General features: G+C 41.5%; 1 protein-coding gene across 2 annotated transcripts in view; it reads left to right on the plus strand.

Moving 5' to 3' along the window:
- cntn1a (contactin 1a) overlaps positions 1–12,867 on the plus strand; it is a 58,297-nt gene that overhangs the window by 18,694 nt on the left and 26,736 nt on the right. Inside the window, exons 1-3 of one of the 2 annotated variants that reach the window (XM_079346850.1) lie at positions 3,639–3,775; positions 10,928–11,062; positions 12,675–12,713. In XM_079346850.1, the coding sequence (XP_079202976.1) occupies positions 11,008–11,062; positions 12,675–12,713 (94 nt within the window). In that variant the 5' untranslated portion in view covers positions 3,639–3,775; positions 10,928–11,007. Of the gene's footprint in view, positions 1–3,638; positions 3,776–10,927; positions 11,063–12,674; positions 12,714–12,867 lie in introns of those variants that run through there. The other variant, XM_079346849.1, reaches the window with a different exon arrangement.

The raw sequence follows: 12,867 nt of genomic DNA on the forward strand, positions 1-12,867 counted from the left end.
CTTTAATTCTTCACGTTTGATTTGATCAGTCGTCGTAAAAATGGGAGTTAGAAATAAGACGTTCACTCATTCCTCCGTTTTGATGACTCATTTACTGAGAAACAAGATAAACACGAAACCTCGAAAGGGGGGCAGATGATTTGTAATTTCACAGCGTTTGATGTAAAAGCACAGCCAGTGTATTGTTGAATAGAAAACAACTGAACGCAGATGATGAAGGTTTTTTTTTTTTTAAATTCATGCTGTTTGTTTTTAACACTTAAAAAACATTTCTAAAGAGAGATTTTTGATTAGCTCTTTTAAGGAGTTTTTTTTTTTTTCTGAAACAGGTTAAATTAATATTGATGCCTTTTTTATGACCAAACTAAGCACACAGGGCAATGAGTGAGAACGAAGGTTGACTTTTTCTCCAGAGATATTTTTATGTCTGAACTTTTGCCGCACGGTGGGTGTTGGAAAAAAAAAAAGGGCACACTGCTAAAACAGCTTTTAACACCTTGGTGAGTGATTCATTCGACTGTAAATGAAACGAGGAAGAGATGTTTTCTTCAATGAACAACCTCATTACACCAGGTTTATATCCAAACTAGATCTACTTTAGTGAAGTGACATGGACCTGTAAATGCTCCTACTACTCTGCAACACTCCCTCTCTGACAGCACGTGAGGGAGGAGATGATCCTCCTTTATTCCTGTCAGCACTGGGACGGTGCTGAGTCAGAAGTCTCTGGTAAATCACTTTGGAAGAAAAGAACTGAAGCGATGAAACACACGCCTTCTGCTCTGCCGCTGCACAGCTCTGCGCCCTTCCTCTCACAGATTTTTTTTTTTTTTTGCATGGGCTTTGATTAGCTGAGGAGTTCATGAGTGCTCACTAAAAGGAAGACATGGGTACCTCTTACTCCACGGCTCATTTCTTGTGACTTTTCTTCGGTTACATTTCTGGCTCTATCTTAAAGGAAGCTATTAGATTGATTCAGTCTCAAGCATCATCTGCGGCTCTCTTGACCTTACCCATTCGTTTATATGACGTCAAGGTTAAGTGCAGGCTTTGTTCCAGATTTTATTGGGTTCATTTCAGTTTGAATGCAGTGCGACCTTTTCTGATATCGACACTGAATCACTTTCACAACTTGAAATCCTCAATCCCTTTTGGTCCTCCTAAGAGATGTGTGTACGCTTCATGACGGATGTTCATGTCTTAGCCTAAAGTAATGCAACAGGGTTGTTGTTTTTTTTTTTTTTTTGCAGCAGCATTTTCTAATTGTTCTCTCCTGTCCGTGTTATTCACAATTTCCCAACATAATGCGAGGCCTTAGGAGGGAATCAGAATCAATTATTAATTTGAGTGCATTTTCCTCCCTTGGAGCATTAGCTAGACATAAATTGCCCAGTGAGATAGATGGCAGTAGGTTATCGGCATGATTAAACACCATGAAATCCAATCATTTGAATCAATCCATTGCTCTGTTTTGTTGTCTATAAGCACAAAGGCGTTTTTTTTTTCTTTCTTTTTTTTCTTCTTTTTGGCCTGATGAAACATTTCATGTGATGTTGTCAGTCCCTGCCGAGCGGGGTCCGTGCTGTACATAGTCATTTGCTTAAAAAAAATGGTGCTCTATGTAGTTATTCCGACATAAACCTCAGTGAAACTCAGCTGAATTTGTAGTTCCTTCTTTCCGTAATCTGCTAGTGTCTTATCTACCAAATCCCTGAAACACTCATTTAGCATTTTCTCAGTTAATACTGCTCTGTGAGAGTTTATATGATGGAGGCTATTCCCAAACAGAGCACACATGAAGCTCATTTTAGAGGCAGGAGTAGAAAGTGTGTAACATCTGAGAGCAGCTGAATAAAATATCCCCTCCTGCTTCTGCTGTTAGCCAGCAAGGAGCTCCACTGCAGAGGTTTGGGGTTCCATTTCTTGCTTAATGGCTTTCTTAGTCCTTATTTGAGCTTTTTTTTCTCTCTCTCTCTCTCTCTCTCTCTCTCTCCATTTTCTCCCCCTACAGGAAGTAAACTAATGACCTGTCACTCATAAAGTTAGCTCTAAAACTTTCTTAAACTGATGGTGCCAGAAAAAGAAACTGTATTTTCAAGTGGTTGATACCAAAGTCATGCTGAGAGGAGAAAAAAAAAATCATCGACAAAAATACAAGAAAAATAAATTTGGAGTGAGCCTAAAAGACGAAACGTGTTTAGCTGCGGATTACAGAACTGTGAGAAGGAAGTGCACAGAATGAGACAAGTTACAGTTCAAATGAAAGAGGTCACTGAGCTCGTCTACCACTGTTAACATGACCTCAAGCATTTCTCAATTACACAATTCTCCCATGATTTCTTTGTATTCATCGGCTAGTTCAAACACTGATATGGATGAAATGTTGCGTCTTGCTCTTTATGTAGGCCAAGAAGTGATCCAAATCTGATCTAAATGCTTCTCTGCTTAATAAAGATGAATGTGTGTTAGATAAACGGCTTAGCATTGACAAAATACTGCTGGACAAAACACAACTTCACTTCAACTGTATGACTTTAAAGTGACGTACGCAAACCTTATAAACACTGAATATGTTTGTTGTTGACAGTGTTTACTTATTGAGTGAATTTGTGGGATGAAGCACGTACACTGAACTGACACCACACTACAGCACGTGTAGCCGATCTGCAATCTCTCTCCCTTAATGTCCCTTATACATAATACATAAAGAGAGTACAAAACAAACACAAAGCAACACACAATGCCTACAGTCATACAATGCTCTTGATTGTGTGAAGGAGAAATACAGGAGTTAGAGTGTGGTGAAAGAAAGGACAATCTTTTCCCCGTTTCTGGAAGAAAAATGGATCGGGTGACTCCGGCGTACCTTTAATGGCGTATTGTTCCTTTAACAACCAGCTTTGAGGTAGTCAATATGCCCACTCACTCCTAAAAGTTAAAGGAAGTAAAAAAAACAGACTTAATCCTTCCTCTGTTCCAGGAGAACAGATACATGAACGTCAGAGCAGTTCAGTTATTGTGAGCTGAGAAAGAGGAAGTGAACTTCAGAAAGTGACAACTCTTAACTTAAGAAATCGAAATCACAGCCGTAGCTTCTCGTGTCTCGTGTTTTTTCTTTCCCTCAGCATTCGACATCTTTGCTCGGGGGAATAATTGTTTCCCCTGTGACAGTGGAGGAGGTGATGATGGTTACGGTGTGTGTAAAGCTGGCAGGCTAATGATGGGAGTGAAGTCAGGGTGGAGCATGGCGTTAAAGTTGGGGTTCAGGAGAGCGAGGGAGACTAACTTATGATATTGTGTATGTCTCTGTTTCTGGTTTTTTTTCCTAGTTTGTTTGTGTGTGTGTGTGTGTGTGTGTATGTATGTGTGTGTGTGTGTATGTGTATGGGGGGGGGGACTTAAAAGATTAAACTGCAGTCTGGCCACAGTGACGCAGAGAAGACCCCCACGTGGAGCGCTCACGCTGCAGGGAGGCTTCTTATGTGGCGTCCCATTTGCATGGCTCCCTGTCCTGCTCGGGGAATTAGCCCTTTTCTTTTCCAATCCTCCCTCCGTCCCTCCCTCCATCCCTCCTTCTCTTGCTCCCTACTCTGTGCACCTTTGGAGAGAGAGAGTTCTCCCATCCTGCAGCATTGCTCATTTCTGAGGCAGACAATGGAGCAGAGTATTTAGGACACTTGGCAGGGTACGCATGTTGGAGGGGATAGCGACACGGGCTGCTAAGTAGCTCATTTTGTCACATAGCCACTGGCATGATAGTTCTCCACAGCACAAGGTAAGCACAGAGCAGTCACAGCACACATACACACACACACACACATGCACACACACGCACACACACACACCATGCACTGATAGGTTTCCTGTGCGTCCCTCATAGCTTAACCTCCTCCTCTTCTTGACCATGCAATTAAGCAGCATGTCGATGTCCTTGTGTTATGATTCCATTTAAACGTTCCATTTTTCAAGTTAATCTGAGGCCTAATGTTGGATTCACTCCCTCTAATCCAATAACAGGATGAATAGGAGACTCGACTTAGATTAATCTTTGTATTGTTTGCAGAATAAATGCACCGTATTCACTCTTTGCCTCGCGACACTTCTTTGTGCGGTTTGAAGGTTTGGATTGTTTTCTCAGTATACGTCTGGATGCATTCATTAACATAATATGAGCTCTCCTTTCCTTATCTCTGCAGCTTCGCCATAAAGTGCAGGCAGCACTCTGTAATAACTGTTATTTACAGCCCAGTATGTGGCCATTAGTGAACGCATGTCGCTGTATAGGAACCTCAGCCAATATCTTTAGAGGACAGATGTGCCATGAGGTAATTAAGCTGAGCACTCTTTCTTTATCGAGCGAACGTCTCCTGTGACCTTTGCCTGTACGGCAGTTCATCATCCACCATGTAACATACTTACCATACTTGGAGGCACTTTCATATCTGGGGCTTTCTCTTGACTATTTCTCATCCACTGAATTTATCTGACAATTTCACAGCTGGTGCAGTAAAAGGTCAAAACGCTTCACAGTTACGAATAAAACCTCTGGATGCTTTTTACACTTATGTCAGAGACTTCAGTGATGTATGTAAACACCAAATGGAAACAAAGCCAGATGACAGACGTCACACTTGATTAAGTCGCTCGGCTATTGGATTCATTCGTACTGGATTTCTATCCCTAATCAAATTAAAAATGCTATAATGGTCCATGTGGATATTTATGATGCCAAGTTTATGACCTGCCAGACCACAGACACATCCTTTATGTCCCCATCTTCCCGCCCTTAATGCTTTCTTGGACATAACGATTAGGACGAGGCGTGCTGATGTGTTTAGTTCTGTCAAAGCCCAGACTCAAAGAATGCTCAAACTGAAACGTTTAAAGATACGATGACCTCTATGGATCCTCCAGTCAGGGATGTTAACCTTTTACAACAGCTGGTTTAATAAAACGTGGTCGAACTATTTACATGTTTACTGCCACAGATGAGGGATTTTGTTTTTGTTTATTTTTCAGAGAACTTGAGTTATTAATTACTGTCAGGACATAAAGACATATTCAACTAACATATTAAAAAGTGTATCTGGAGTAAATGACCTGCCCTCATCTTTAATATGAATTATTTTGATATAATGGGATATAAAGAGTCCAGCTCCAAATGTTCAGGACTATAATGGCTGGTGTCATTGATATGCAGGTCAGCTGAGGTAGCTGAGCCTGTGTGGCCCCTGGGGACATTGTGTTGACGGCAGGGGTTGGGATAAATAGCTTACATTAGCATGACTGCTTCTATTGGGTGAGGCAGACAGGCGGAGTGAGGCGAGGGAGAAGGAGGTAGGGGAGGAGAGACGGAGTGACACAGTGAACGAGCCATGACTGGATCATCTGCAGCTGGATTACATCATGAATAATACTGTGCTCCATACTCAGTGTGTGTGTGTGTGTGTGTGTGTGTGTGTGTTTTCAGGGGGCTCAGCAGGTACCAGGGCTGTTTCTGCAGGTGAAAGCAGCCTGTGAATGTGTGTGCACCACAGCAAGAGTAACGGCTGGAAAACTGAATGCACACTCTAAAGGTTAGCTTCAATTAGAGCGCTTATTGTAAGGAGGTAATTTTTTCACCAGCTTTCCATGTAAAGGAGCATCAGTAACAAGATATCCTGCTGAAAGGAACACAAAGAAAATGGCTGTTTTGATTATGACAAGAAAAAATAAGCGAAAACAGAATTCTGTCCACGGAGGAGTTAAGTTATTTTTTTTCTACTAAGTACATAAAGCTGGCAAAGAAGAACGCATCTCCTTTTGCAGGGGTAGTTGTGTGTGTTTGTGTCTTGGGCTTACTTCTTTATCTGCTGTGTAATAGGCTTGGATAGCCTGTGTCTCCATCCTTTATTTAATTGAATCCCTGTGTTGGTCTTCAGGGAGATATAAACCTGTTTGGCTGTAGCCAAGTCCAGTCTTATTTTCTACACAGACATTTAAAGGAACAGAGTGAACCTTTCAGAGCCGAGGAGGCGGAGACTCACAGAGTGCTACGGCTCGTTTGGAAAACAAAGTCAATAAATTGATTTAAGAGAACACGTCCCGACTGCTTTGTGGTGAAATTTCACTGATTCAGCTCGGAAATCAAAAAGGCAGCTTGTGTTTCATGCTGGGTTTTACGTTTTAAAACAGAATGAAGTCGTATCAGGTGTCTGATCTCAGCAGGTATGAAACACTTTGCTCTCTTTTACTTTTTCTTTTTATATTTAAGAGATGAGCTTGTCACACGGGGTGTCTATATTTAGCATTGTAAAGGCATACTTTTATTTAACCAAGCAGGATATGTTACAAAGAAATCTGTTCTGAATGTTTTTGTGCGAGATATTTTCTAGTCGTGCCTCAGTGGAGGGATGGTAAAATGGGTTTTTACTGGACAGCTGTGAGGCACATGAGAATTTCCAGATTGTGAATGAGAAAAAACAAAACTGACCACAGCATGCTCGGGACAAATCAAGCCAAAAGAGACTGAACAGTAATGCCCCTTAAACCAGACTAAGTCCATGCTGACTGTCTCAGAGGATGTCAGAGCCAATGCCTCAATGTTTCATCCTTATTTCATCTGGATCAATAATACTCTCTCTGTCTTCCTGTTTCATTCCCAGCGACACTTTGGGATGAGACTAAACGGTTTCTGCTACACTACAAAAATGTGTGACGTAAAACAAGCGTGGAAAGAAAAACATTGATAGGATATTCTAGACATTTGGGCACTTTAAATATTATAATGAGAAAGTCCTGTGTCAATATCACATACGAGGATACCTGTGTGATAAAATATTAAGAATACTTCACACTACTTCATTGTAAAATTACAATATTTCCTAGTCGGACTACCCCAGGTGAATCGTTGTTTGCTTTTCTTGTCATCTGTGAGTCATACACAGATCTTTATATTTCTGATATCTGGTTAGCTATAAGTTATGTATTATAACTCGCTAGCCTTAAATTGATCTGACACAACAGATTTTCGTTGTCAACCACCATCGGCTCATGCAAATTGTTTGCAGAAGGTATGTATGTTTTATGCATGAGTTCAAAGAAGTTCAAAGGTCAGGGATGTTTAGGGTTTTATCATTTCAGATGGAAAAAACAAAAGAAAAGAGCAGCAAAAAGTCAGCTTCCTGCTAAACATGTTTACAGCCCTGTTGAACGCAGACATGGCTGAGATGCTGCAGTAGCTGACACCCTCTTTAAGCAACGCTCATTCGCCTTCTCCAACTGATTAAGACCAATCCAGCGTTAACCCCATCTTAGCTTCCTCTTTCAGGATTACTGCAAATCTCTTGTTAATGACTGATAGTGATGGTGGTCCTGATTGTGTTTGTGTGTGGAGTGGGTGTGGGGGAGCAGCATCTTGTTTTTGAAGTCTGACACGCTGACTGCTCCATCATCCTCTCCTCCAACCTATCCTCTTTCCTCTCAGTCTCCCCCAACCCCCCCACATCACTGGAGCTGCCACAGCCGATAACGCAAGACGTCTCTGCAAAGTTCCCCTTCTTGATTATTCAGCACACATCAGGCCCAGCACAGAAAAGGAGGGGTTTCATTCACTTTCACTTAGCCTATGGCGCCCTAAGGGGCTTGTGGGGTCATGATAAAAAGCAAAAATGACAGTATTGGTCACTGGAGTGCGGCAGGGAGATCCCAGAATCTGCCCCCTGCGGCTTCTTCTGTCTGTAATATCATTTCTGATTCTGAGCAATAAGATTGAGAATTCTAAAGGGACTAAAAAAAAAAGAAAGAAAAAAAAAAGAGATTGAAATTCACAGAGCTTGGGTGGAGGAAAGGGAAGCACCACCCCACACCACCCCACACCAAAAATCAAACCATGAGTAGTAATAGCTATGGCAACGTCCAGGGTGTGATTTATGAGGGAGAAGAAATGGCCTTGTTTGAAAGCTGTCACGTCTGGGTTGTGTGATTTACCATGATGACTAGAGCGCTCGCATCGCGTGCATTCAGGCTGGAGAGGTAGGAGGTCCCATTAATACTGATTATAAGAGCATACTGCCTTTCTATGTGCTGCTATGTTTCTTTCTTTTTTTTTTCAGTGAATTAACAGATATATCCTTAATGGATATAGATGGGATCGGTGCTCTCACTATGTGCTGTGACGCTGTAATAAGGCTCCTTTACGTCTCCCATAATCTGCTAAGTGCATCTATTAAGATCATTTATCATTCATGAGTTACAGAAAAGGATATAGCTGGAGCATGAAGAGGATGGAGAAACGGAACGAGTGGAGTGAGTTTTAATCAATTTGTCTTGTGCTTTTGCTGTCCGTCGTGCAGAGACGAGTGTCTTTAATAAATAAGGAGAGCACCCTAGGTCTCGGTTCCACAACAGCAGTTTTGTTCCAGATTAAAATGAGTGTTTGCATAGTTTCATTGGCGGTCACAAAAGGCCCCCCCCCCCCCCGCAGCACACAAACTGCTCTTTTTGAAAGGTGTTGCTAGGATACCAGCCAGCGTGAAGATGAAATCCCCCCCCCCCCCCCCCCCCCCCCCCCCTTCTGCTTTCCTGCAGCTGTACAGCCTGGACATTATGTCCAACTTATTCTCTATGTTTTATAGTAAGTCTGCTCTTTTGTCCCCGCCAATTTGTGTGTTTAGTCTTCATGTAAGTGCAGTTTTGTTTGTGCGACAAAGCTGCGAAACGACGCGGAGCTCTCTTCTATCCTAATCCCTTTTCTGTAATGCGTCTTCATTTGTCTGCTGGGCGCTGAGGTCTCAATCCTGCCGTCACTCCTCTGAGTGTCGGCCAGCTGACACCTCAGACTCCTGCACAAAGAATCAATAGTGTCTGCCTCGTGTTCAATTACTCACTCATCAACACACAGCGCTCTTACACTACCAGCGACTGAATGGACAGCATGGTGATACCTGTGAATGAATATATGAAGGTGTTATGTTTGGCGGTGAGTTTTGACAGCGTTCTCCCAAAGAGAGTGTAAGCAGTGGAGAAGCAAGGAGACTGACAACACATCCTGGTGCAAATGAGTTTTCTCGACTTCTCCTTCGTGGTGAAACCTGTGCATCCGGCAAGGCACTGAAGTCCAACTTTTAGTCGGGATCTTGATCACAAGTTAGATCATGATAGAAAATGAATCGGAGTCTTAAGACAAGAATCAGATCCACAGTCTGACACCGACGTTTTTATTAGATTTAAATCATCGAGACCTTTTTATAGAGGACAGTTACATTTTTATCACTTCATATAGAAGCGACAGTGTGAGCAGACAGTTTTATGACTGTTTTTTTCCCCAGACATTTAAATGGAGACAAATTATTCTTAATGTTTGAGGTATTCACAGATACATCGATAACTGAAGACCTTTTAATATGCCTTGCTCTCATGTTAGTCTTTTACAGTAGTTTCTCTCGTCTTGTCAGTCTGAACATATTTGACTCATCGCCTGCTTTCTTTAAAAAGATATTTTTCAGTGTGCTCTGAATTATTTTGGACAAATAACTTGAAGACATTTGTATTGAGTGTGATTTGTAATCAGACATTTGAAGAACTTCTTGTTTCTAGTTTTTGCCTCTGTCAGCACTTCACACTCAGGTCTAATTTTTTTGACATGGTTGATCTTCATACTACAAGTGTTGCTGGAGTGTTTTTACCTCTTCTGTTACTTCCCACTCTGCGTCTTCAGCACGCTACAGTCAGACAGCTGTTGCTTCTCTCCTGGTGTTACTTGGTGTGAGGCTGATGGCTGAAGTGCACTGGTGTCTGCTGGTGTGGTGTTAAAGTCTTAGGGGCAATGAGTGAATGAGCAGCGAGACACTGACTCAGCTAAACCAAGCTCACGGTTTCATCTGGCAACTGTCGAAATGTCATTCATCAGGCGTCAACTTATCAAGGAGCTTTAGCCTCCAAGGCTGACGGGAAGCAGAAGCTCAGTGAAGATGCTGCAGCCTGCGGTTCACCTGCAGGCTGGAGGCAGCGACTGGTCAAGGTCGTCACTTGGTGTGAATGTGATAAACACAGTAATGCACTCATATGATGCACACGCTCCTTGTAATGTACCAGTGCATGGATATAAAACAAAGGGTAAAACATGATCTGGTTCGAAAGAATGTATTTCAGAATCTTGAAGAGACATCATCTAATCTGAAAACTAAGCAGCCCAGATGAAATCAATGTTTTCACACTCAAAGTTCATGAGTTTCAAAATGTAAATAAGATAAAGGAAACCTGCTGCAGTCTGTGTCACATTTTTTTATACAGTCAGAGGACACAATGGACTGCCATGGTTATCCTGTCTCTGTAGCTCTGTAGCTTGATGACTATAATAAAAGGTTGTCAAACGTTTTGAAACCACATGTTTTAAACCTGAACATCTCCATGGTTTTAATGATTAAAGTATTGAAATTGACTGCCATTTTTAAACTAACTGAGGAGCTTCAACAACATTTCTAACTAAAAAGCTTTTCTGAACACTTTCTATAATGCACGTTTATGTTGGCTACGTTCCAAAGTTTGAAATGACGTGACAAAGTCTTTGTGCAGTTTAAACAGTGTGCATGAGTTTGCCTGCATTTTCTTTGTATTTAAAAAATTAGAACTGACCCACTATGAGGGGAGAAAGTCTTGGATTTGAATGCCGTGGAAAAGAGTCAGGTTTAGACTTTGTTTAGATTTTTACTGGAATCATGTCAGAGTTTTAATATCCAGTAATATCACAACTCTAGTATAATAATACCATGGGTGACTTTCCTTAGTTTGCACAACTGCACTGAAACAGGATTTAAATGTACAGTTTTTTTTGTCTTTTTTGTTTGTTTTGTATAAATTAGATATTGTTTATTGTGTGACACTTGAATGTCTTGTCATACTATTTGTACATTGGTACAAAGGCTCCATTTTCTTTTGTCTCCTTTAGGAAAACCAGGCAGTCCTGCTAATGTTCCACCAGCTGACTTTCTCGCTGTAACCCCACCAGGTGGTCCTCAGTCCAACATCATGCTGCACCTCCTCCTGCTCCTCCATCTCCTGGTCCTCTCGCTCTCCCCTGCAGGTCGGTATCACACTGAGCTGAAGAGGAATAGCTTCATAAACAGACCGATTGTGGGAAGTGTATGAATGTGTAAGGATAATAGTCTCCGCTTTGAGCTACAGATGAAGTAAAAACATGTCTACATCCGTGATTTGTGGGATGAGGTAATAAGTTCAGCTGTAGTAACGGTCTGCTCTCTCAGAAACTTCCTTTCATGCGTCGCCTTTTAGAAGCATCCAAATATCAAGGAGAATATTTGTGTTTAACTTGACTCTGTTACACTTGTCTGTCCTTCATCGCACAAATATAGCCATCCAAAAAACAAGTCAAAGATTCATTGGCAGTCGAGGCAGTTAAGAGCTTTCTTTTCAAACATCGCTGCTGAGCTGCACTCACAAATCAAAAGGACTTTACTCATTTAGCTCCACTCGTATGTCCTTCGTCTTTCAAGGATAACCGTCCAAAAACACAGTTTTCAAACTGTCAGCTAATACTGAACCAGATTTTAGGCTCTAATTACATTGCATGAACGTCCCACAGGTGGCTGTCAGCTTGGATAGAAGCGTACGTCAACCCTTGACTGTCAAGTTGAACAAAGCCGACAAGCTGCTAACAAGCTACTAACAAGCTGCTAACAAGCTGCTAACAAGCTGCTAACTGACAGCTTTAAGAAACAACAGGAATTTGATCAGTGATTAGCTTCAGGGGATAAAAAAAAGAAGCCTGATTCAATTGACTAAAATGAGAGTGTTTTTAATGTGAGCAATGACTGCAAAATCAGAAATGCACACATATGCTAAGGACAACAAAAAAAAGCTAACATTTTTAGAAAAAGCTACAGAGCCAGTGTTTGTTTGATGGGCTTAGCCCAGCAAGTGTGTGCTTGGAATGGAACATTTCTTCGGGCTCTCTTAGTTTTTATTCCTTTTTTGTGATACTGCTGTGTTTGATGCAAAGCAAAGTGGTCAGAGAACTGCAACACTGAAATGAACTGTCTGAAAAAAGAAACCACTTCCTCTGTTTTCCCACACCAGCCAGTTCATTTGTTCTAGTTGGGCAATGGCTGCTCATTAAATTACAGACAAAGGAATGTGTGGAGGTTCATCTGGCCCTTAGTAAAGCCCCATTACAATATAGATTAAAGGGATGAATCAGAATCTAACACTTCAGAGTGTTTATCATCTTTGTGTAATTGTATCCTCTCATTATTGTCGTGTACTTTGCCATTTGAAAGTAGCACCTCAGAGTGATTTAATGTCGCGTCCACTCAAAGCCAACCTTTAGTTTTCTATCTTTTTAGAGAAAACAGGATGTAGTGGAAAAAACCACAAAGATGGTGCCCAGCCAGGCGGCAATTTTCAGTCCTTAATGCTGTTTCCAGTCATTCATCACATTCTTGGCAACAAAAGGGATCCTGTCAAAGACTTGCACCATCTGAAGAACTTTCACTATGATACATGTGTTGCCTTGATATATTCTTTGTTGTTGCTCCCCTTAAGAAGCGAGAGTAATACATTGAAGTCCAGGAACACAGGAAGTGAATACCAGTTAAAATCCAAGCTGTCAGTATTTGCTGCCTCCTGGTTCGATATGAACCAGGCTGAAATCCTTTCTTTTTTGTGTACGATTACAGATGCATCGACGCATGGGGAGGTACCCGACTTTTATGGAGGTAAGACTTAACATCTCCAATAATTATGGAAACAAAAGTCCCTGTGCTTTTATAAAACACAGCATAAACATGAAGTATGTGATAATTATGAGAATGCGTGCTCATGGTTAGTGCTTGTGTAAAACCACAAGATTTTTGTCACACTCACACACAC

Source organism: Symphodus melops (assembly GCF_947650265.1).
Source record: "Symphodus melops genome assembly, chromosome: 6".
NCBI lineage: Eukaryota > Metazoa > Chordata > Actinopteri > Labriformes > Labridae > Symphodus > Symphodus melops.